The 25,317-nt window shown below is 44.9% G+C and overlaps 2 protein-coding genes and 2 long non-coding RNA genes across 5 annotated transcripts; 2 read left to right on the top strand and 2 right to left on the bottom strand.

The window, feature by feature from the left end:
* Window positions 1–1,975: 1,975 nt before the first annotated feature.
* map1lc3a (microtubule-associated protein 1 light chain 3 alpha) lies at window positions 1,976–10,309 on the top strand. The gene is made up of 4 exons (XM_019356796.2): window positions 1,976–2,155; window positions 5,060–5,115; window positions 6,126–6,232; window positions 8,728–10,309. Exons 1-4 carry the CDS (start codon window positions 2,116–2,118, stop codon window positions 8,891–8,893), a joined length of 369 nt encoding a protein of 122 aa, XP_019212341.1. The 5' UTR covers window positions 1,976–2,115; the 3' UTR covers window positions 8,894–10,309.
* Window positions 2,222–11,161, bottom strand: LOC102076840 (uncharacterized). The gene is made up of 3 exons (XR_269270.4): window positions 10,513–11,161; window positions 5,590–5,646; window positions 2,222–3,400 (listed from the first exon to the last, which is right to left on the bottom strand). It is a non-coding gene; the product is annotated as an uncharacterized LOC102076840 (long non-coding RNA).
* A 1,873-nt stretch (window positions 11,162–13,034) lies between these two features.
* Window positions 13,035–19,947, bottom strand: eif6 (eukaryotic translation initiation factor 6). Of its 2 annotated transcripts, none has more exons than XM_005469747.4 (7): window positions 19,810–19,947; window positions 17,596–17,745; window positions 16,589–16,674; window positions 16,259–16,434; window positions 14,072–14,248; window positions 13,807–13,991; window positions 13,035–13,629 (listed from the first exon to the last, which is right to left on the bottom strand). In XM_005469747.4, exons 2-7 carry the CDS (start codon window positions 17,700–17,702, stop codon window positions 13,620–13,622), a joined length of 741 nt encoding a protein of 246 aa, XP_005469804.1. In that variant the 5' UTR covers window positions 17,703–17,745; window positions 19,810–19,947; the 3' UTR covers window positions 13,035–13,619. The 2 variants fall into 2 exon arrangements, with proteins under 2 accessions (XP_005469804.1, XP_005469803.1); XM_005469746.4 differs by lacking the exon at window positions 19,810–19,947 and adding an exon at window positions 17,993–18,140.
* On the top strand, window positions 19,914–25,246 carry LOC100705098 (uncharacterized). The gene is made up of 3 exons (XR_269271.3): window positions 19,914–20,052; window positions 24,560–24,684; window positions 24,923–25,246. It is a non-coding gene; the product is annotated as an uncharacterized LOC100705098 (long non-coding RNA).
* The last annotated feature ends 71 nt before the right edge of the window (window positions 25,247–25,317 follow it).

Raw genomic sequence — 25,317 nt, 5'->3', positions numbered from 1 at the left:
GTTATTTATTGTTTTGATGGTTAAAAATGTTAAGGAGCAGTATTTCACCTGTGAGCAGAGAGCGACACTACAAACACGTCCCTGCTCTCGCGTCAAGTTTCTGTTCATTTGTAACAATTCTGAAATACAAAAATTGAAAACGGTCCCGTGTCTTTGTCTTGTTACTGGTTTTTGTTGTTGTTGTTGTTTTTTGTTTTTTTCTTGTTTAATAAGAGACTCATGCATCTATCAGCGGCTAAGAGTGCTTAACTTGAGTGTTCTGGTAAAAAGGAGGAAGCAGATAAAACTACTTGAACTATCATCCAGTTGCTTGGTTACACATTCAGGAGATAAAAAGAGGTCAGCATGTCACCTCAAGGAAAAACATCCAAAAACAACCCAGCAGAAAAGCAGCTGCTGAATGATGCTTGATGTTAGGGTTACGACGTAGGAGGGACACTAATTTTGACTCATTATTGAAAATAACAGGACATGACTGCATGTGTAGAGTCAGTAATTACATCTGGTTTAAAAATGCTTTGATGCACCTCAAAACGAGAGTTTAAAAAAGCTTTTTTTCAACGTCTGGAAGTTAAAAGTCTGCTGCTGTAGTTCTGCCAAAGATTTGATTTCAGGACTCTGAGGGCCATGTTTCAGTCATAGTGTCTCTGACAGATCACTGCAGAGAAGAACTGCAGAGTCAGCTGGTAGGTTTCAGCTGATGCGTCTGCTAAAAGCAATCATTTTCACATTTCATGGTCGTTTCATTCTTTTGTGCATCGCTTAAAAATCATCTTCAGCTGCAAGATTCGTTTCTTACACACTGCTGGGAGTTCTGTACACAGTACAAAGTAAAATATTTGCGTCTAAAATATAACAGAAGAAAAGTCAAAAGCAACATAATACAAATATTTTTACTTCAACCGTGACCTCAGTTCCAGAAAATCTGGGAAACTGTAAAATGCAATCATTTGCAGATCTAATAAACCCATTTTTCTGTACAATAGAACATAGAAAACATGTCAGATGGTTTAATTGAGAAAATGTTCTGAGGCTTGTTCCTTACACAAAAAGATTTCTCCAGATTCTCAGAATCATTCGGGGATATCATTTATTGTAGATCAGGAGATATTCAGTGTTTAAATTAGAAACAACATTCTGAAAATGTTCCACAGTTTTTATTTGTATTCCCAAACATATTACTTATCTGTTGCCAGTGAATCACAGACATGCTAAATGTTCCTCCAGCTGTGTTTTTAGCACTGCTCACTTTTCCAGCCTTTCATTGCCCATCTCCCATGGGCGAATAAAATATGAGTTTATGAGATCTGCAAATGATTGCATTCGTTATTTCAAATTTACATTTTATTCAATTTAATTTTTTTTAAATTGGGGTTTTACATTAAAACTTTAGTAAAGTACTCGTATTACATTCCACTACAGCTCATATCTCGTTAATTCTCCCAATAACACTCAGTTTTGCCTTCCTGTCTTTATAAACAGTCAACAAAGGCAGAAAGTACAAACAAAGTAAAAACATCCAAAAATAACAGCAAATGAACACAAAATATTCATAATCAAAACATGGAAGATGATACACAAAATGATCATAGAAGGAGAAAAATGGATAAAATCAACACAGCTGATGAAAAGTACAGAGAAAATGTCTATGAACACAAACAAAACCATCAGAGTTCACTGGGACACCCCATCCCCCACCTTGTACCAGTTCATTTAAAACAAACCTAGGAACGCCCCTGCTGAAGCAAAACACAGCCTGACATTACAGCTGATTCACGAACCTTTCATCATTTCCTCTCAGTACAAAATGAAGACGCTGCTGTGTCTGTTAAACTCTGAATCACCGTGTGAATCACGGGCTTGGGTGTATAACTGGTTAAACTTTGCACTTCTGTTAACGTGAATGTAAAGCTGCTCTCTGGGTTCAGGGATCGATGCACGGCCCCTTTAAATGCAGCGGGTGACGTCAGAGGCTCGGTTTACTGTCTTTGTTTGTCCGGAGCTGTTTTGGCTTCAGACGAACCAGAGACTCGAACCGAAGAGACGGACCTGCGCTGCTTGCTGTAACGATTGCGTTATTCATTAGTGTATAACAGATTAATAACCGGGACCGAGATGCCGTCCGACAGACCCTTCAAACAAAGGAGGACATTTGGTAAGAAAGCCCCGGGGAAGGTGTTATTTACCTGGCTTAAGTGCCTGCAAACAGCCGCTGAGCTGCTAGCCCGTTAGCCGCCTAGCTCAGCTCTTTGTATTTAGAGTGCAGACAAACGGTGTCGGTGCTGGGTTACTGTAACTGCTACAAGTGTCCGGGAGCCAGGGTAGGTAGGCTAACAGAGTATTTCTTTTAGTGGCGAATCAAAGGTGAAAATCCCGTTTTTACTGTGTGAGGCAGCATCCTCCGGGCCGAGAGGTGTTAAAGGGCCATCTGGGTCACTGTCCGGCTAGCTCGCAGCCAGCTAGGCCTCCGTTTACACGGCCGGATCATCTCACTGATCTGTGTTTGCTGAAAGGAAAAACAACATGTGCTGACACATTATCCCAATACACGTGTTCAGCGATTTATGTTGAAATATGAGGTCGAGAGACAGCCCCCCAGAGCCGGGCAGGGAGGAGCCCGGAGTCGGGCTCGTTGCATAATCTTTCCATTTACAGAGAAGCAGCAGAGATGCAAGAAACGCTGCATTCACCGCCTTCTGCTCTGTGCTTATAACCTGCTTTCAGCCGCTCTTGTAGACCTGTGCGTGCTGTTTGTTTAGCAGCTGTTTGCATTGTGTCACACTGACACACATTACAGACGAGTTACACAACAGGGGACATGTTTACCACACTTGGAGTTACTATAATACGCTTTCCAGTTCACTTTTATTCATATAGCACCAGTTCATGTTAGGGTAAACACCCCCAGAACCCCAACAATCAGATGATCTCCTGTGAACTGCACTTGACGACGGTGGGGAGAATGAACACCCATTTAATGGGAAGATGCCATTGTCAGGGACAAGCAGCCATCTGCCTCCACCTTTTGAAGGAGGGCAAAACAAACCACAGAAGAGAAAACAGCCAGTCGTCTGTTTATTGCAGCAGATACAACAATGTTTTCAAAAGACTCACACAGCAAATATTTAAACGCTTCATTAAAAAGTCGCTCTCGGACGACTAAGATTTCAGTGTAAACATTAGTGAAGACGGGCGTAGCGACTGCACCATCATAAATCCTGTTATGAAGCCCTGAGCTGAGCGTGTGCCCCGTCGCCATCTTGTTTGGATTGAGCCTATCAACAGGAAAGAGTTTACTGAGGGGCCGTTTTCCCATGAACCTCTTCAAATCTCCAACCAGATTAGTCGCCCTCTGCTAGCCATAAAAAAAAGGATGGATCATTGTTTCAGCATCTTCTTCCTGAAATTTGATGGTAGACGAAGAAAGAAGAAGACGTGATTAATAAAGACAGACTTCAGCCTTGGTTGTATTCAGTTGCCGACACAGACGGCTGGAAGCACAACGGCTGAGTAATCATTCCTGTTGTGCCGCTGCCTGGGGTGCATGGTAGTTGGTGCATTGTAATGCAAATTCTCTGTGGACAAGTCTTCACGATCACAAAAAAAATCAACAATCACCGTCTGATAGCAAAATTTCTTTCACTTGTGTCCTCGTGGATGTGAAAAGTATAATCAAGGCTGTGACGAGCAGACAGATGGTTCAGGGTCACCTGCTCCAGCCCTAACCTCATAAAGCTTATCAGAAAGGAAAATGTGAAGCCTGATCTTAGAAGTGGGAGGTGTGACTCTCTCCAGGAGCCCAGTGAGGACGAATATTTCTGAATATTTAGATTCAAACTGAAGACAGGTGTTCTTGCAGAACCTGGAGCAGGACTGTAGCTGGCTCCCAATAAACACCTCCACACTGAAACAAAGGAGCCATTCACACTCAGCTGCTGCTGCTCTGAGCCACCTGAGCTTTGAACCCGACCAGTATTTGAAAAAGGAAAAGCAGTTTTTCTGAAATAGGCCAGTAGGAGGTTCAGAGAGGGCAGCATGCTGTAAAATTAGATAGTGAGGCAGTAAAAAGAAAAAAGAAAAAAACATTGCAAAGCTTAAATGGGTACTGAAAGGAAGCCTGCGGAGGATTAAAGGAGACGTTTAACATAATAATGATATGCAAAGCTGTGAAGAGATGCAAACTTCAGAGCTCTGCCTCGAAAAGAGAAAAGACTTAGTGTGGAAGAAGAGGGGGAAATACACAAAGAGACTGATGTTAATTAGCCACGTCGTTAAACAGATCCTCTCTGACTACACCTAGTTTACTATCATGTCATTTTTTTTCATCACTTTTAAGAAGCTTTAACCAATCTTTAGCTGAAAAGTGACTAAAATGATCATTCAGTCAGTTGACTGTGTAGTTCACTGACTAATTGTTGCAGCTGTGTGGGTGAATGGATCTCTGCACTGCACTAAACAGCTCCGTGATCTCTGTATGCAATCACACATCACACCAGAAATGAAACGTTACAATAGCCACAGCTGCCCTGGGGCGCACTGACAGAGGCGAGGCTGCCGGACACTGGCGCCACCGGGCCCTCTGACCACCACCAGTAGGCAACGGGTGAAGCGTCTTGCCCAAGGACACAACGACCAAGACTGTCGGAGCTGGGGCTCGAACCGGCAACCTTCCGATTACAAGACGAACGGCCACGATCGCCCTTCATAAAAGCTCATACTGAGCGGTAACCAGCTGCCCCACTGGTGAAGTCACCATCATGGCCACAGCATCCTTGGTGAGCTCAGCGCAGCAGCACATTAAGCAGGTTCTGGTTAAACTGACCCTACAGAGGTGACGGATGGCTCCTGTCACCAGCGGGTGGAGCTGGAGTCTGTCTGATTACAGGACTCGAGACATCATCCACCTGTCCAGCCTCACTGTAGGGAAGCAGACATGAAGTCAGAGTTAGCTGGTTGTCATTGGCTGGACTTTCAAAATAAGAACGAGGATGGTTCCTCTTTCGACCGAACAAGAAATGAACTTTCTGTTTTTGTGACCATTTGTGTCTTTTGTCCACAGCTGACCGGTGCAAAGAGGTCCAGCAGATCCGTGAGCAGCACCCCAACAAGATCCCCGTAAGCTGCTTCACACCTAATCACACCACACTTCACTGAGCTTTGTTAGTGGGAATAAAGATGATTCCACTGGGATGAACCGGAGGTTACCAGAGTGCAGGAAGCAGAGGTTGGAGTGTCTGAAAGCAGCAAATCAAACCAGTCTCCAGTTCAGAGGGATCGATGTGATGCTTTGGTCCACAGTTGACCTTGTACTAAGAATGTCTTCCAGTCAGAGATTATATATAAAGCTCTAGATCATATTTCCCAGAACAGGTTTTAATCTAACATAGAGTTTTGTTAATTTTGTCTTTGTGAGCTAAAATTTCAGATGTGACTTTAAATAATTACCTCAAAGTCTTACAGCTCACTGACTCCCTGTGTAGTTACACATTTGTGTGCTGTTATATTTCCATACAGCAGGAAAAAAGCCAGAAAATCAGGTTTCAACCACAGACTGTACATAAAAGATGGGCATCATTAACATCATCTCACCTGTTGTTGAGTCCTATTTCAGAAACTTCAAAGCAGAGTGTTTTCCATCTTAACTGTCTGGAAGCAAAGTGCAACTGTTGTTTACAAAACATCGTGTTTTATTTTGACAGACTTGAGGCTAGCAAGCGCGACACACGAACTCACCGAGACAGTTTACTGAGGTCACAGAGAGAGGAAGCTCAGGGATGTTTTCCCTCATAGACTTTTATACAATCAGACTTTTTGCAAACAGGGGAGTCGCCCTCTGCTGGCCATTAGAAAGAACATGTTAAAATGTCCGAGACGCTCACACTCATGGCTGTGCGGGTAATCGCTCCAACAAATCATCCAAGAAGTCTGAGGTTCAGTTCAAATATGGCCACTTGTAGTTTTAAAGAACATGGCATCAGCTAAAATGCTAAAATCAAGCCTACAGAGCAGAAGTTAAACCAACCACAAACTTCATGGTGGCTGTGTGCATCTTTTGTATACAGTCTATGTTTGTAGGGCAGAGTCTTTGTCTTAGTGACACTCGTCTGTGTGCTTTGTGCCTGCAGGTGATCATTGAACGGTATAAGGGAGAGAAACAGCTGCCCGTTTTGGACAAGACCAAGTTCCTGGTACCGGACCACGTCAACATGAGCGAGCTGGTCAAAATCATCAGGTAAGCAGAGCTGCACCAGCACTGCAGGTTATTAGCTGGCATGTGTGCATCTGTGTGTGTGTGTGTGTGTGTGTGTGTGTGTGTGTGTGTGTGTGTGTGTGTGCAGCTGTCAGTGAGCGTGCATTGTAGTCTGTAGTCTTTAAAATACATTTACTGCAGTTTCAAGTCGGTGGATGTGGCACAGTTCGGTTTGCCTGATGAGGAGGAGAGGCTCACCTTGCATCCAGCCACAGAATAACGGGCCAATAAATTAAAATTTTTACAGTCCAGCAGTAAAGACATATAATAAACTATAATATGTCTGTGGTTTGTGAGGCCACTGGTGATAATTATCATCCAAATGCTGAGGAGGCAGAAATAAGATGGTACTTATTTTTTTTTTTAAATGCGAATCAGCCATAAGAGTTAATTAGCTGTAGGTCCGTCGTGCATCAGTGGATTTACAGATGGTCAGCGTGCTGGAGTTTGTACAAGATGAAAGCGTTGGCTGAGGGTGGAAAATGAAAGAGGAGGGAGGTGAAAAATAATAATGCAGACGTGTTCCTGGATTCAACATCCTCAGTGTTTAGAAAAAGCGAAAGCTCCGTCAGAGTTTCTAATGAAGCAGGATTCAGTTAACAGTGCTGGACACTAAGCACACGTTTGTGTTTCAGCCTCGGTGTGAGACAAAGCTCCTGTCAAGGGTGCAGTGTACTCCACCCAGGACAAGGTCACCAGGATCTCACCCTCGAGCCACAGCTGGGTGTAGCCTAAAGAAGACTTGGTGCACCCCTGTGGGCCCACCACCCACGGGGGGCGCTGTAGGGGTTTGGTGCAGCGGGGAGGTCCTAGCTTTGGTATAAATAGTAAATATAAATAAATACACAAAAACTAAACAGATGACCTCGTCTGAGACTCTGCTCAGGAAACAACGGCTCTTCATTTCGCTGTAACGTTGTGCTGCCCGAAGCCCCGCAGATGATGACAGGTCCAACACAGGAACAGCATATAGCCTGTTGATTTTCAAAATAAGAGTCTGCAGCCTAAAAGCTCTGCTGGGGAAACACTTCCAGTGTGATGTGAAGCTGTGCAAAGGACCGAGCAGAACAGTCAGATGGGTTCATCAAAGAGCCAGAAGCCACAGATGAGAGATAACAGCTGATTACCTGCAGCTCAGATGTGTGAAGCTGCTCCTGATGCAGACTGAGTCTTTGCAGGTTATTCTGTTTGTTTGATTAAAGAGTCTTGGAAATGATAACCAGCAAGTTTGACTAATAATTCAATAACTGGTGACTTTTATGAACAAAAGTAAATCTTAAAAATAATCAGCGGATGAATCGATGGTGAAAGTGATCTGTGGTTCAGCCTTTACGGTGAATCGGCTGCTGCTTGTTGATTAAAAGCTCTAAACGAACATAAAAGGATATTAAAATCAATACACAGAGAGACGGGCGGCCGATGTAAGACCTTTAGAAAAATGCGCTCGCTCATCCCGGACCTGCTCAGGACTCACGTGATCGACTTCTCAATCAATTCTAAGTGATTTTAGGCTCTCTTTATTTTGAGCTTAGCGGATGGGAGAGGAAGGCGGGGTTTAAAGTGTGTGCCCGGCAGCTGTGGTCGTGTCATTCAGAGGCCAGAATGAGACTTATTGTTTCTGTTTTTAAAACTCTTCAGCCTGGAGTTTGATGGAGTTTCCTTTATAGACATTATTTCATTCTTATTTTATCTTCACATGTACGGGTCACATGTACGGGTCACGCTCCGTACATATGGAATATGTAACAATAGTCCCGATGTGATAGAGGACAACATTTACACGTTTTACACTGTGATGCCTCGTACATCATGTCAGGAACCCAAACACAACCTGCGGCTGACCAGGTGGTGTGCTCAGCATCAGTTACCATGGTGATTTAGCCAGGTAAAAGGAGAGCCACTTTCATGAAACAGAAATCTCTGACCTCGGCATCGCTCACCGAGCCATTAACCGCGCTCCGTAGTACGACCCTCTGAACCCTCAGTCTCTATGAAACTGCAGCAGGAGGAGGCGCTGCCACAGCTGGAAAAAAAACAGTCATGTGTTAGAAAACCCACAGTGATCATTTCATCTCCCAGTTTCACTTCTATTCCTACTGCAGAGGTGAACCCACACCCACTGGTTACACCTCTGTGACCCACTGCAGGGCTGAAGGATATGTCAGTTGCAGGAGTTCAGATAACTGATTTTATCTCCAGCTTGACCTTAAACAGTGAAGTGATGGGTGGATGAATTTTCCACTTCACTGTTAACGCTCATAATTCAGCCTTGAAAAGCTGAGCTGACTGTTGATGTTTCCTTTAAAGTCTGACTGGTTTTTTACAGTTTTGTGAAACTTTTTCCTTTTTTTATAAATCTATGACCTGATTCGTCTGTTGTACCTCTGTCTTAACAAACGGAGTTTATCCCGCGTGATAGAGAGTGTTGGCGATCTTGGTAGCAGCAGCACCATAATGCTCCTTTCTCCCTCCTCCAGGCGCCGGCTGCAGCTGAACCCCACGCAGGCCTTCTTCCTGCTGGTCAACCAGCACAGCATGGTGTCGGTGTCTACGCCCATCTCTGAGATCTACGAGCAGGAGAGAGACGAGGACGGCTTCCTCTACATGGTCTACGCCTCGCAGGAGACCTTCGGCCGCTGCTAGGGAGGGAGAGCGGGGACGTCCTCGGGTGCTGTGAGAGAAGAAAGGCGGATGACCAGAAACTCCGCCTCCACCCTCTCGAGCAGCAGCGCCTCTTCTCCCCCACCCCCCTCTCTTTCTCTCTGTCGTAGTCGAGCACCTTCTTCACTTTGGTCAGTCAGTAGCTCCGAAAACCAGAGAATATCCTGTGTCTCCGTCAAAAAAAATCTGATCGGATTTTCCTCCCTTCTTCTGTTGGCCCCGCACAGGCTGAGTTCTCTTATTTTGAAAGGGTGACACAAACCGACTAGTGATTATGAAGTTTTTAAACGATGTCTCGATGATGCGTGATTGATTAACCGATTGGTTTTTCCTCCGTGACACTACACACGTATCAAACTTGAAACCAGGCAGGCGGAGGTCAGGGTGTAGCCTGAAGGAGTCAAAGCTTATCAGTGCATCAGCAGATGTGAAAGCTAAAAGATTAGAGTCTGAGAAATTTCATTTTTTCCTGTTTAAACTCATTTTGAATCGTTTTTTTTGTTGTTTGAAACCTAGTTTAGTTTGTGTTTGTAGCTCCGACTTTGTTTCCTGTCAGCCGAAGCTCAGCGCGCGCCGCCCTGCCGCTGGCCAACCATCGGCTGACAATCGGGCTCAAAATTACTGTGATCCTCATCGAGCTGTTAGCATTTACAGTAATTTTCCATGTGCAATATTTCTCCTGACACTAACGCTGAAAAACACTCGCCGTTCATATCGTCTGTCTTCATTCACGACCCCGTAAGCACAACGGCGCGAGGTCACGAAGACACTCAGTAGGGTTTGTTTGACGGGAGGGACGACATGACGGGAGGCTTTTATGCTTTTATTTTGACAAGCTGAGGCGCTGCACTGCGGCGGCCGGCGGCGCCTCCTCCCTGTAAGAACACCACGGTAGCATTCACATAATAAATGTATTTAATGTAGGATCTGAATGAGCTTCTTTTGCACATCGATTAATACAAATATATAAAAAAAGACTTGGTGTAGGTTTTTTTAGTAATTGCTGTATAACAACTCTCTTTTTGTATCTGCTCCTCGTTTCCGTCTTTAACAGGAATTCACAGACAAAAAAAGGTCTGCACTACAAACCTGCATGTTTATTTTCCTTTTTTTATAAATGTTTGTTGATTTTAAGCTCTGGATGTGATTGTATTGTTTCAGTTTAGTCCTTTTTGATGTCTCCCAAACCAAAAACTGAAAGTAAGTGAAAATATGTTTGAAACTGAAAAAAAAAAGACCCGTGTTCATATAAACGATCGTATATTCGAGCTGTATTACAGAGTGTGTGTTTCTTTAGGCTTTCTGACGTTGTCACTGTACTGAGGGTGTACATAGATGCGTTGCTACAACCTAATTCAAATTGTTTGCCAATAAATAAATAAAAAGTTGCCTTTAAAATGATGACTCGGCTTTTTTCTGCTTTGTTGTGTGAAGTCACTGTTAGAGGTCAGCTGACTGCGATGGTGTTCAGAGGCAAGACTATAAAAACTGTTTTTGGACACCAAACTATGGACCTGACTGTAGCAATACATAATGAGACGACCCTCCTTTAAAGGTTTTTGCGATAGTTGTGGGTCACTTTCTCAGGCGGTAGAACTCACCTGCAGGTCCTGGATGGTCCTGGGTTGTGTTGCATGACTTGCATGTTTGACTTCGCCCCAGAGTCTCTCCAGCGAGTGTGAAGGATCGACTCGGCCGTGTGCTTTGGATCAGTGTCACCGCTACGTGCAGCTTTCAGGCCGAGGACTGCGACTCGTCCATCGGTAGTTTCTGATAACATGCTGCACCTCCCTGCTTTGTTCCAGGCTGTGCTGACTCATCTCATTTTTTACAGTTTGGCCCTAAAGTTCAGTTCTGGTCTTGTCACTTTGGTGCAGAAGTTTCGGAGGCTCGTCTTGTGCGGGTCTTGAAACCATCTCGCTGCTTTCGTGCTGTGAAATCTGTTTCACCTGAAGGAGCCTGAGAGGTTTTCTTTGCGTTCTGGCAGAAACATCAGTACTCTGTCGTCTGACTGTGTTTACTCTGACTCTGGTTTGGTGTCAGCAGGACTACTCATCCTCCACTCCTTCGTCAGACACTGAACTCTACTTTTCACACTCTTTCTCTTGATTTTTACAGTTCATCTCGTGAAGCTCTTTTCTTGTCTCCTGGCTCAGCAGCCACTGACTATTTACACAGAAGCACCATTTATAATGAAAGCTGTCACAGGTGTGGAAAGTTACCCTTAATAGTCAATTAATCCTGACATGTCTGACTCCCAGCCATCCTCAAGCAAACATCCACAAAGGACTAAAACCACATTTCATCTCTGTCATTTTAAAATAGTTCCTAAAAACCTGTTTTCACCTGCTTTGAGTAAGTTGTTGGACTACTCCAGAGTCTGGGGACAACAGCAGAGGCTCCCCTGTGGTATATAATGGAGCTGATGCACCAAACTGAGGCTTTAAAAACACATATTCTCTGTTTTACAGACAGAGCAGCTGAGCTCAGACAGGAGAGACGTGCTGTCTTTGCTTTGTACCAGATTTCTAAAAGTGAAAGAAAACTCGACAAAAGTGTCAGCGGTTATTTGTGACAGAAGGAGAGGAACAAGAGTGAAAAGGAAGGTTTAAAGATGGTGGTGAGCTGTTCACCGAGCAGCATGGATCAGAAATGAGTCCATCACAGGGACAGCTCAGAGAGGCTGAGAGGGTTTGGACATGTGCAGAGGGAGGGTGGATATGATGGACAAAGGAGGATGAAGATGGAGCTGCCAGGCAGGAGGAGAAGAAGACCTCAGACAAGATTCTTGGATGCAGTGAAGAAGGACATGCAAGAGGGTCAGTGCGATGGAGGAGCTGAGACAGGACGAGGTGGAGGCAGATGAATCGGTGTGGTGCCCTCCTCGTTTCAGAGCCTCCTTTAAAGCGATGTTTACATCTTACATCTACACAGCTGTGATGTCATGGCGCTCATTAGGACCACTTATGTTTGAATTCAGAGCAGTTTCGGTGAAACACTGACATCGTTAGATGAAGTTCTCAAGAAACTTGACACTTTTAGGAGTGATGCAACAGAATCGTCTGAAACATTTTGTTTGGCTGAAAAAGAGTTTTTAACATTCATCCTCTCACAGATGAGCAGCAGGTAAAAACCTCATTAAACCATCTGCACAACTAAAGAGAGACAAGTGGGAAAAACACATCATCACTAAATAACAGCAAACCACTGATAATGATAATAAACTTTTAAAGATGTCACCATTAAGCCTGCAGGGGCTCTGTACAGAGGCAAGTTCCCACCTGAGCATCTCTAAGTCAGAATTCATACTGTGAACTTTCCCAGAGGCTCAAAAAAGCTGGGAAAAACTAACCACTCTGCACTTTGAGGTCCTCTTACTCAGTTTTCATATTATGAAGGGAACGTTGTGCATGGCTTCATTAGACGTGCTGAAAGAGCTGCAAAGGGTCACCACAGCAGGTAGCTCCATGTTTGATGCAGCAGATTTTTACACCAGATGCTCTTCCTGACAGAAATCCCACAGGATTCGTCTCCGCCTGGGATCGAACCAGGTGAATGTGTAAACCTCTACAAAATAGAAATATATCATAGAATAACAATGAGCTGGCTCTGAGGGTTCAGCCTGGACAGGCTTACTGACCCTACAGTCAGTCTGCTGCTGCAGGTATATGCTCCTCAGGTCAGGATTCACCAAAGCTCCTGAAAACTTCAGAGAATAAAAGGAAAAAAACTGCATAAATGAACATTGTTGAGAAACCTTTGTGTGTTGTAGCAAGTCCAAGTATCCAAGAAGCAATCATTGTGCAGAAATACAATCTAGCCCTCATTTCCTGTTGGAGCCAATCTGGTCCAAACTGAGGGTGGAGTCCCTCCTTAGGGTCACCAGTTTCATTTTAGAGGGAAAAGCTTTGACTTCTTGGAGCTTTCCCCTCTAAAACACACCGTTACTTCACTTCGGTGGACTCCAGGAGCCTGCTGGCAGGAAGCTGCACATCATCTTCCTACAAACCTCTTATGGAGGTTTTCCAGCTGTGAGCTCTGCGTGAGGTCAATCCGGACTGTTGTGGGAGTTATTGAAGTTTGATTAATGTCAAAAGGAGAAACAGAAAAAGCAGCAAACAGATAAAAAGATGACAGGCTTTATTTTTTTATACAAGACACACAAGACATTTTTAAGAAACTTCCTCCGTGTCTAGTTTGTCTCGTCACGCAGTCTGAGGAAGAACATCCATCCCTGCAGGAGCGTTTCCTGTGTTTGTTAATTACACTGGGTTCTCATCGTTACTGTCAGTATCAAATAACTTCAGAGTAAGTAAGTGAGCCGTACACAGAAACACGTCATACAAATTTGTTCTGACTGACTTTAAGAGACTAATCGAGCCGTTCTGTACCTGAAGCATCAGGGTCAATAATCACATCCAGTACAGATGCACATCGTCACTGTGTAACCACAGGGTTAATATTTCTGCATTATTTCTCTCTCCGCCCGTCCGCGTTCCTGTGAGGTGGGTGAAACCGTTTCAGCTGCCAGGATGTTTTACTCTACCCGGGAAGAAGGTGTTGGAAGTACGAAAGGAGAAACAGAAGGAGGCTGTGGTGAAAGGGAGTCGTGTTGTGTGGAAGGAGAAGTTTGAGGTGGAGAAATGAAGTCCGGCGGCAGAGCTTCAGGCAGCAGAGCTCCTCGATGGCAGGAAAACGGGAGGCGGGTCTACGCCATGCTGATGGGACACAGAGTAGAGAGGAGGAAGGTCAGACTACAAGGTTGAGCTCCAGAATCAGAGTACGGTTACTGTCCCTCAGAGGCAGGAACGGCTGCAGGCAGTGATCCTGCTGCAAGCCCGCAGGACCAGCCCTCGCTGTCGTGTTGCATCAGTACAGGTGTGTTTGTGCGTTACCTGTCGATCAGCGAGTCCCTCATGCTGGTGGCGATGGTGGAGGGCTGTGCCGTGTCGCCGAGTCTGAACACGCTCTCGATGACCGACAGCTCCGTGCTGGTCGTGTCCAGGCCACAGAACGCGCACCAGTCATTGACCACCATCCCCGCTGCGATGACCTCGCTGCCCCGGTTCACCGTGCCCGCCTGAACAGGAAGTTAGTGACAAAAATTACAATGTGTCTCGTACTGTCGAGTTCACGTGACGGCGTGCAGGCTGTACTCACCACCAGGGGCACCTGCAGCAGCGACGACAGCTCATCCTGATCTTCTATCGACGTCTTCGGGTGGACGAGGCCTCCCTGGTTGCTGAACGCGCAGTACGAGCCAACGAGGACCTGCTCCGCTATCGTCTGACGGAAAACCTCCACCTTCAGCGTGTCCGCCAGGATCTCCTCTGTCTCCTGGGAACAGAGTGAGTGTCAACATGAACCCGGGGAGAACCATACCGAGCTGCTCTCACAGCCACACATCATTTTATTTTATCCAGCTGGCTCAAATAAAAGCTGCCAAATTAGCTTAAACCCACAACACCCGGCGCTGTTCGCTCTCAAGCTCGGTTTAGTTTTTATTTAAAGTTCGACATAAAACTCTGGCTGTAGCCCTCTTTGGTTTTAGATCCTCTGATCTCACTGCTCTATTATCGGATCTCTCCCTGTACAAACACAGTGTGAGCAGCACACAAGCAGCTTTCAGGTGCATTACCTCCACCTTCTGACAGCTGTAGCACATTACACCCCATCAGGCTGCTAAAAACAAGGGAAACCAGTTTTTACAGGTTACAATATCTGAAAAAATCTGGTCTCTCCTGGGTTTTCAGCACAGCTGACACTTTTTAGGTCCTGTTATGTCCCCTTGTACTCGTGCGTCTGCAACAGGAAGTGGATCACCTCCAGGGTGTCCAAGTGTTGATTCCTCAACTTATTTTCATTTGTGCGAAGCGCATGAAGTTGCACGGGGACAAATACGGTGAGTGGCCAAAGTCAGCGAGGGCTGTGAAACAGCTCCTGCACTCTTTCAGGTCACATGCCTCAGATGTCTCTCTCTCACTTCATTTATAGCCCAGACGTCCGCCCTCCAGAAACCAAACTACATGATGTACAGCAGCGGTCCCCAACCTGTTTTGTGCCACAGACCGGTTTAATGTCAGACAATATTTTCACGGACCGGCCTTTAAGGTGTGGCGGATAAATACAACAAAATAAAACGATACGACCGAGACAAAAACGGTGGTATTTTGTAAATATAATAATAAACATGAATTCACTGTGTAATTGTGTAACTTTATTAGCAGCGTCCTCCTGAAATGCACCAACAACATTGAGAGTAACATCCTCCTCTCTGCTCCTTAATGCTCTCTGGTCGCTATGGTAACGCGTAAATATTTCTTTCAAAATAAGACAACTACAACACAGGAAAAGACCCAGGGAAACCGAATTAACAACAAAAATCCCGAAAACCATAAATGTCACACCGGAGCCTCAACTCTCGCGGCCCGGTACCAAACGACTCACAGACCGGTACCGGTCCGTGGCCCGGGGATTGGGGACCGCTGATGCAGACCTCAGTAAATGTGATGGTTTCTGACTGTGTCTGAAGCTCTGAGTCAGTCTTCACTCCATTTCACTCAGTGTGGAAGAACATAAAGCCCAAACAGCACACAATGATAACGGCACGCTGTCATCTTGAGTCGATGGTGTAAACACAGAGGACCGATAAAACATGACGAGCGTCCTCCTGCTCTCCCTCCTCAGCCGAAATCTTCAGGTTTGGAAACTTTTGACTCTTTCTGTGAAATCTGCTCAGAGCCAAACGAGGATCCTCGATATGAAGCAGAGGAAGATGTTTGTGCACAGCCTGAGCTGTGGGAGGCGGGACTTCCACTGAGAGAGCTAAAAATAGCCGCCCGGCTGTTAACTGAGAACCTCAGACTGCACATCAGCTAAATTTCAGTCAAGTTTTTTTCTTTTTTAAATGAACATCTGCTCGACTATTTTGGTCAGGACTGAAATGATGATTATCCAAGTTGGAAAAATTTGTGAAATTTTGAAAAGAGAAGAAATTCAGTTTTAATCAAATTAATTTATTTAAACTTTAATTCTAAATCTAAAAGTCGTTTAGTGAACTAAACGTGTTGCAGTCTGGCAGGTGGTGACTTTTAAGGAAGAGGATGAGCTGAAGACTATTTTGAGTACAGTGTCTGTAGAATAAATGCACATTGAAACATTAAAACAGAAACAGCCTGAAAAAGTATCTAAGTGAACTGAAAGAGGTTGTTAGAAGCTTCACAGCTGAGTACAGAAGAGTTTCATATTTTACTTCACTAATTTAAGTAAAACATGAATTATTCCACCCAAACAAAATGATGTAACCCTCAGAATAGCCGAGGGATGGGGTGCGTTTGATCGTCTCACCCTGTCGAGGTCGGGATGGACCAGCGCGACGTAGTCATTGCAGGCGATGACGTTACCAAGCGCGGACAGCCTCTCCTCGACTCTCTGGATCCTCACGGCGTCTGGGAGGCAGTTTCTGATGTGCTGCAGCTCCTGGTCTGTCGTGTTGTTGGGAACCAGGAGGCCGTGACGATTTCCTGAACAAACGGGACAAACGGGAACGAGTCGAGTGAGTCTGACCACAGCAGCCTGACCACAGAGGAGTGCGATGGCCATGTTTAAAGATGAAGGTAGGCGGTGCTGTGTTGTGAAGGATGGATACACTGCACACATTTATCCAGCTTTACTCACCCACGCACATCCTCCCGATGATGCGACAGCCTGCTATGGAAGCGTGAACCACCGGGATGGTTTCTGACAGCTCCCCTTCGAACACACTGCACACACAACATCGGATTACTTCCAACAAACAAGGAAAATATACGTCAACAACAGCAAAGAGAAAGTTATCAGTTAATACGATCAGTATCCAGGAACAAGAGGCTTCCACTTTGTTGGATTTTCATCTCTGCTTTTTGCAGATGCTGTGGCTCTGTCGGTGGCCTCCAGCTCACACTGGAGCGTTAGCTGCAGAGTGTGAAGCAACAGAAACGAGAATCGGCACCTCCAAGTCTGAGGCCACAGTCCTCAGCAAGAAAAGGGTGAAGTGCCTATTCTGGGTAAGGAAGGAGTTACTGCCCCAACTGGAGGAGTTTAAGTATTTCTGGGTCTTCACACGTGCGAGGGAGGAGTGGGAGATGACAGAGGGACTGATGCAGCGTTAGCAGTGTTGTGGATGCTGTACCGGTCTGTTCTGGTGAACAGAAACCTGAGTGTGAAAGTGAAGCTGTTGATTTAGTGCCAGATCTACAACTCCACCCTCACCTACAGGTTCTGGGTAGTGACTGAAAGAATCAGACTGTGGATGAGCTTCCTCTGAAGAGTAAGGCCGCTCCCATAGAGGCAGGCTGAGGAGCTTGGTCAGGGACTCGGAGTAGAGCCGCCATTCCTCCTTATTGAAAGGAGCCAGGTGAGGCATTCTACAGGGAGGAGGCCTGAGGGCGGACCCAGGGAACGCCTAGGTGTTTACCAAAAATGTGATGGATGGATATTACTAACTTTATTATTATAACACAGCTGATTGAGACCGGATCACCTGGACTGACTCACGGTAGCAGGCAACACACCTCATTATAATAAAAGCTGAGGAATGTGACGCAGATTACACCTTGATGACATCATGCTGTAACTTTGGGTCCCAGATGCTAACTTCACCTCAGTGTTGTCAAAGTGTGGCGCTTATTCAAAGGTGAACTCACCTGTAGAAGTTCTCGGAGCCGCCGATGGCCACCAGGCAGTACGTGTTGGTCAGTTTGGCGAAGCAGCCGATCTCATTGTTTTTCTCAAAGGCGGCTCTCACAGCCATGATGAAGACGGAGGAAGAGGTGGATGATTTACCTGTGAAACACCTGAAAACCAGCAGTGACGGTTTAAAGCTCGAAGTCACACCTGTCTGTCTGTTTACCCTGATATTTACGAACACTGACAACCAGCTAACCGGCTAACTAACCGGCTACTTTCCCTCAGGTTAGCTTTCAGACCGGAAACGGTCACATTAAAACGTTTTTAAAATCAAAGGACACCCTAAACGTCACAGGCAGTGACGTCAGTTCTTCAATAACTTGGTAAAATTTACGTGAAAAGAGGAGAAATCACCTGAAACAGACTCGTGGCCTCCAAACATGCGATGTGGTGCCGTCCCTCAACCCCACGTGTTCACTTCCGCTTCGGGGTTAACGTGGTGACGTAAGACGTACCAAATGTTTTTTTTTCACTTTTAAAACAAACACGCGGTTCCCTCTTTAAAAATCTTAAATCTTCGTTATTATTTATTGTCAAGCTGGATTTAAACATATTTTTTATCGTTTCGTTTTTATTTTTTATCTCATTCATAAAGTTTGTCCAAAAACACTGAAGTGTCTCTTTTCGTTCCTGAACGTCCACAAACTGCTGTTTATTAATAATAAACACAATTTATTATTTACTTTTATTCATTGTTTTTGAAAGTGACGATTCGTTTTATTATGGTCCCAATACAAAGCATCCGTTCCTTTATAAATATTGCTAGTTTCTGACCTTTGACCCTAGTTTGACTTTTACCCATTGCTTTTAGTTAAATAGATTAAATAAAGTCCTGTAGAAGTCTTGAAAAGTTTTAGTCGTGTAAAGTTACAATACACTAATGATATAAAACTGGAATACATGCACAAAACTGCGTGTTTTGTGAGATATCAAACATAATAATCATAATTGTCTTTTTTAACTTTAAAAGAATTTTATTGTCATTTAAATGAAATGTATGCAGAGTCTGTTTAGTGTGGACCCTTCTCCCCATCCCATGATGAGCAGCTGTGTTTATATAGAAACAAAATCAAATCATGTCACTTATTCATTTCTGACACTATTTTTAAACTATTACACATTCAGGGTTTTTTTTTTATTTTTATTTTTTACTTCTTATTAATAATCTTTATTAATAATATTGATAATCTGAAATGAAGGTGTTCTTCCCTCTAAGTTATTTATTTATTTTCTTATTGTATTTCCTCGCGTGTTTCTGGAGTGATCAGCTGATTGGATCCTCCCGTTTTTCCAGCAGGTTTTTACACAGTGTCTATGTGCCTGCGAGCGCGTGCACGAGCCCAGGAGGAGGCGGTAACTTGAAAAAAAAAATCTTTAAACCGTTTTTTATTCCTCAACAACCTGCATAGCAACCGCCATCCTCCTCCTCCTCCGTCCTCGTGCTGCCCCATGGTTTGCTCTCTCAGCCTATCACGTCGGCCTCTCGGCGTGACGTCTTGTTTTGGTGACACTTTCATTAGCTCGCCACCTGCGTGACGTCACAGCAGCAGGTTGGGAGAGAGGGGGGTGGGGTGGGTTACCAGGGCGGAGGGGGCAAAGAGCGGCAGAAAGAAGTGAGAGATATCACTCCGCCCCAGCGTTAACGTCCGTTTGTACCTGCGCAGGTGCGCCCAGAGAGGCGTCTGCCTGATGCGGTGCACAGACTGGATTTATACTGTCATCTTCATGTGGAGTGTTTCCAAAGGTTTCCTCACAGAAACACACAAACATCCGAGGACCTGTTACAGCAAACGACCCACCTCATCTTTACTATGGAACTCTGAAGGGCTGAATAAACATACCCACACAGACATTATTAGAAGAGTTTAAAGAGCTTTTTCCTGTTTATGAATATAAGTTTCTATTTTCACTTGTTTTGCATCTGATTTTTCACCTTTTTCGTCTGGAGTTTTACTGCTGTGATCATTAAGTATCTGATGGCAGTTGTTGTTGGCATGTCCTTGTCATAAATTCAAATATTTGTCTATTTTTCATCACTCTGGTCTCTTTGTGGTCATTTTGCAGAAACCTTTTGTTCTTTACAGTTGTTTGTGTTTTGTGTGTTCAGCTGGGTCTATTTTTTTCTCGTTATTTGTATCTTTGATCACAACAATACGTTTTCTGTCTTTTACCGTGGAAGTCTATGGGACCGGCTCGCTGCTGCCTCTGCTGGACGTCTGAGGAATTGCAGATTGTGCCACTTCCGCGTTGGCTTGGAGATTTCCGCGGAGTGATCCTTCTTCCTCCATCACGATCTCCGCAGCCTTCACTCAGCCGACACGTCGATCGGGATTCTCTGCCTGGAAACACCGCAAATCGGAACCGGCGGCCGACACAGACGGAGCGGTCTCGCGGGCTTCGTGGGGGTCGATTAGGTGGGCTAAAATTAATCTGTGCTCCCCGAGCGGCTGTCGGAGCTCCTGTCCTCTCTGCAGGCGGAGCGATCAGATGTAAACATGTTTGCAGGCCGGAGCGGACCCACGGGCCCACACGTGTCACCAACACGGAGTTAGATAGCCTGAAATACGCGTGATCCCCTCATAGCGGGTGACACACGAGGCTTAAACAGTCAGGACATGTTTGGTGTTTGTAATGAGGAGCAGGCCGTGGAGGTCTGATGAGGCACAGCTGCAGAGACACAAACAAACACGCTGCTGGTTCCGGGGTTGTCCTCTGAGACTCCGCCCACATCTGCACAGGTGTTCCTGTAGAAGAAAAACATGAACCCTGCACACATGGGCGTGGTCCTTGAGTGCGCGCGCCTTTAGTTTTCATGCATCTTTTCCACCACCAGCCTGTTTTTTAAGTCTATTTGTTGTCATTCAAGTCTAATTTTAGACATTTTGAGTGTCTTTGTTCTCGGTTTGTGTCCGTTTGTGCATATTTTGAACCAGTTTTTAATTGTTCCGTGTCCCTGGCACCATTTGTACCAGTTTTAGCCATTTTTAGGCTCTTTGTGGTTGTTTTGCATGCAGTTTAAGTTGTTTTTGCATCTCTTTATACTGACTTAAAGTCTCTGTTGAGGTTTATTTCAGGTCATTTTCAGTTCTTGAGTCATCATTTTTGTTTTTTCTTAGTCATTTGTTTCTGCCTCCCACAGACTTTGAGATAACTGGCAGGCTGATAGTTCAAGTCTGACCTATAGCCAGCATATGTGACTTCATCTGATCATTTACAACATTAAGCAGTTTTAAAATCATAGAACAAACCTTTACTGCAGTATTTCCAGTAGACATCAGAGATTTCTAGTCTTGTTTTTCACAGAAAAGGCTGATGTGGGGCTTTAACCAGTGTATCATGTATCAGCGAATAAAGAAGCTGGAAACATTCAGCACATTTACAGTAAAAATATTAAAGGCGTGGATCTATTACGCATGATGCAGAGTCTAACGTCTGTCAGCTAATGCCACACAGTCCTGGATCGGTGACACCCGTTCATTAGAGCAGAGAGAGAATAAAGCTGAGGCAAACTCACTCTGGCTTTAATCGAATCAGTAATGCAGATAGGCTGTAATTAATCTGCTGCTGAGAGATTATTTATCTTAATTATTTCCTAGTGGGTGGACCCCATTCGTGCCAAAAATCTTTCATTACTGACGGAAAAAAAGCGAGAACTGAAGTCAGCGTGGTTTGTGAGACGGTGTTTGAGTATAACAGCATTCAGAGAGAAGGCCTTCTGTGTAACTTTGGTGTCTTTGTTGTCACTTTGTTCGTTTTTAGTTGTTTTGTAGAAATATTGAGTCTTTTTGCATGTCGTCACAGTCATTTTCAGTCTCTTTGTGGTCTTTTTGCACCTGTTTTGTGCCATTTTCTTCCTTCTTAAGTTGTTTTACAGAAAATCTTTATAGTTTTACTGCCTTCTGAGTCTCTTTTAGTCATTTTATGTCTCCTAGATGTCACTTTGTATCTGTTGTGAGTCCTTTTGTGTTTCTGTCCATTTTTAGTCATTTTGTGCCTCGTGATCATTTTTGTGTCTGTTTTCAGTCAGTTTGCCTCTTTGCGCTCATTGAAAGTCATTTTGTGTTCACCGTTGGTCTCTGTGGAGTTGTCAGATCGGCGGTACCTGCCACAGCGTCACGCTGTTGCAGCCAGCAGCTGCTTTCTGTGGGTCACATGTAGTTTTGTGTTCAGATGGGAGCCCTCAGGCTTTGGAAAAGCCAAATCGGTTTGTCGTGAGCCGAAGAGGGCAGCGGCAGAGATAAGGAGGCGCACAAGTCAAAACAAAACAATATCTGAGAGGAGGGAGCTATTTTTAGCTCGGCTTTCTCTCCGGCTGTGATCCGTGCTGCACAGACAGCCGAGGAGGGAAGCGAGGCGACCGCACTGAATGCTGATGGAGACACTCTGAAGTTCAGCAATGAAACACGTGTCGCTGTGATGAATTTGTTCGGTGCTCGTTTGTCCCATTTTAATGGGACTGCTTTCTGCCATGATTAATTTCTGATCCATTAATGAGAAGAACTTTGGGGGTTGCCAGATTATTTAAAATGCTCATCTTGGCTCGTCTTTCAGGTCAGCTCTGTGATCGATCAGGGAGAGTGCGAATAAAGCCAGTAAACAGATGAATGAATATCTTTATTTATCCAAGAACAAGTATCATGAACCTGTCTTTGTGGTGCTATGCAGTTCACCTAAAAACTCATCTATAGCCAGTGATGAATCAAGTCCAACATGCAGTTTTTCTAAAAGTCACCAGGGGGCGACACCTCTCACCCAGTGAAATAGAAAACTGGGGGGAAACGAGCGTACAGTTCACCTGATCTGTGAGCTCGGTAAAAACTTTCCTCGTGAGTTTCAGATCTTGTTCCTTGAGCTTTTACTGAGCATTTTTTTGTGGTTTAGCTGTAAAAAAGAAATGGAACGTGGCCCCCCCCACCATCACCTGTTGGTTTGTGGCGTCCTAATATGAAGACTCAGGTTGAGCATTTTCCAGTTTGTGTTTTGAAGCCGCATCCTCACTGACCAATGAACATATCCCCAAAACATCTGTTTCTTGGAGTTACCATCATTTAAGAAATGGGCCTTAATGTCTTGGCCTAACTGGAGTCGATGGCTGTTTTGATGGAGGTCGCTGCCATGATGTCACCCGTTGTTTCTGAAGTCACGTTTTGAACTTTTATGACGCGCCTGATGGCTGCAAGCAACTCTTAATATATGCAAAATAAACCAAAGTATACAAATCTCCAGTAAAGACACAGAGATGCAGAAAGAGACAGCTCTTTTTTATCTACTCGGTTCAGATGAAAAGTGTTTGAAACTAAGCCATCAGCATTTTTACTGTTAATACAATCCAGCTGTTCTCTTTCTTCAGTGCTCATCCAGCAGACGATCCTCCTCTGGTGTTAGATTTAGATCTGGAGCAAAGGTGAGGCTCATAATCAACTTTTATGTGAAAATTATCACAAGTTACTGCCTCGGGGTCCGGCCAGAAGGCCACAGCCATTACGCATTTGTGAGGCAGTTAATTTCTTCTTGTTTTACTGCCGCCGTTTCTTCCACTGGCTCGGCGGCAGTGTTAGAGACTCCGTTTGTCTGTGTGCCGTGAATGAAAAGTGTGAAAATATTCAGCAGCATTTTGTTCTCGTTTGTTCCAGAAACGTCCCAGCTGTCCCCGAGCTGGTGCTCACGCGTCTGAGTCTGGACCGTCTGGAGCCGCAGGCCGACCAGTCAGAAGCTGAATGATTAGTTCAGTTGGTTTTTCTCTAAGGATGAATCATAATGAACATCAGCGCTTCTTAATGTTAGGCCTCGATCACACAGACCGGTCTGCAAACATCTGGCAGCCGCCAGTCGTTGCAGCGGTTGCCTTATAGTTTATTTGGGGTGACACCAACCAAAGCAAGCGGGTGGAGGTTCTTGGTACAGCACCATCCTCACTACTGATATTATCCAGCAGCTTCCAGCAACCGTCACCAGCCAGGGCACAAACATCCCAACACTGCTGTGGCTCCACAGGACGTCAGCAGCAGGTGGAGGTGTAGCCACGTAGATGCTGTGTTTTCTGTTAACAGACAGAACCCGCTCGCTCTGGTTCGGCCTTCAGGGGAGAACTACAGAGGAACTCTCAGATCTGAGTGGATGAGACTGCATGATTTATTCAGACTCTCCAAACACCAGCAGCTTCTGTTCAGCCAGTTAATGAACTTACCGGCGTTCATGCTTTTAGCTGATGATGGCGGTGTTTTCTTACTGTTCCAGCACTGACTCGTGTTTTATCGTCAGGGTAACGTCAGGGTAACACGATGCTGAAACTCCCTTCTGGTTATGTGTAATTTCCCAGCATGCATTACACACGGCCGGGAAAGCCTGGGCAGCTCGCGGCGATCGTGTTCAGCAGAGTAAGATGATCCCTCGAGCTGCGTCCGCCGAGCTGATTGTGTTGTGTCTGATTGGATTGGTGTCCTGGACGGGATTAGGGATGTCCGAGCTGATAACCAGGAGTGGCGGTGATGTCTGCCGTCCTCTTCCTCACTATCTGTATCTCTCTTCCTCTCTATCAGGGCCTTTCTATCTCTGTCCTCTCCCTGTCTCATTTCACCCTCCACTACACACATTATGCCGCCTCTTCTGTTTAGATAGAAGAAGAGTTTGTGGGTAACATGCCTTTGACTTTTCTGCTTGACTTTTTCACCCTGCGGTTTCTTTCAGCCTCCCATGTTTCCTATTTATTAACCCCAATTAAATTATGTTTTATTTGAATAGTGAACTGAAGGCACTTTATAATGTAAAACCATATACCACCCGGTCAGGTTTCTCAGGTAGGCTCAGGCAGTCACTGCTCCGTCTTCTCATTCAGCTCTGACTGAAACCAAAAGGTCTTTTTTAATGTTTTCCTTCTGTAAGTCCTTTAACTTCAGCTTACACCTGTGTGTTTTTCCTCAGGCGCGACTCTTTCTCCTGACTGAAGATGGGAAGTGATCAGAGCCATGAGAGGAAGGCTGAAGAGACTGAGAAGGAAACTGAAAAACACGAGCAGTGTGACAAAACCGAGGATGCGACTCCTAAAGGTAAACGCTCGACTCCACGATGGAAGCACAGCGATGTGATGCGTTTTTGTTCTTCTGCATTCACGCCGAGAATCTGGCGTATTTTTAGTAACTGCTGACCTGTAATTATACTGAAAAAAGATTGTTTCCTTTCAGAAGAGGTCGTACTCAGATTTTCATTTTACAGAAGTAAAATGTCACCGCGCAGTGAAATATCATGCAAATTTCAACATTTTAGAAACGTGTTTCTCTTCCACAGAGATGCCAGGAGAGCTGCCCCAGTGCAGGATGGGAAACAGGAGGGTGGACAACATGTGTTTCATGATCTCGTGCACTAACTGGTACTGAACTGGTCCCCGTGTGTTGGGCTCACGATGAAACAGAAGCACACTGGAGGATCTGTCTGCATCTGTGCTGCTAAAACGACAAATGCACCTGACTTCACTTTCCTTAAATTCAAAACCAAGACTAATGATAAAAGGAAGAGATGGAAAAGGATTTCAAACGATGGGTCACAAGATTCGTGGGCTGTGTGGGATGCTTGGATTTCTAGTCATGCCAATAAAGACTGAGCAAAAGTAAAGAAGTGTTGCTCGTCATGCTCTGTGGGCTCAGACAGCTGTGTGAAAACGATCAAAGAGAAGCGAGAGCTGA

The sequence above is a fragment of the Oreochromis niloticus genome, linkage group LG5 (assembly GCF_001858045.2).
Source record: "Oreochromis niloticus isolate F11D_XX linkage group LG5, O_niloticus_UMD_NMBU, whole genome shotgun sequence".
NCBI lineage: Eukaryota > Metazoa > Chordata > Actinopteri > Cichliformes > Cichlidae > Oreochromis > Oreochromis niloticus.
This window is presented reverse-complemented; position numbering and strand designations above follow the sequence as displayed.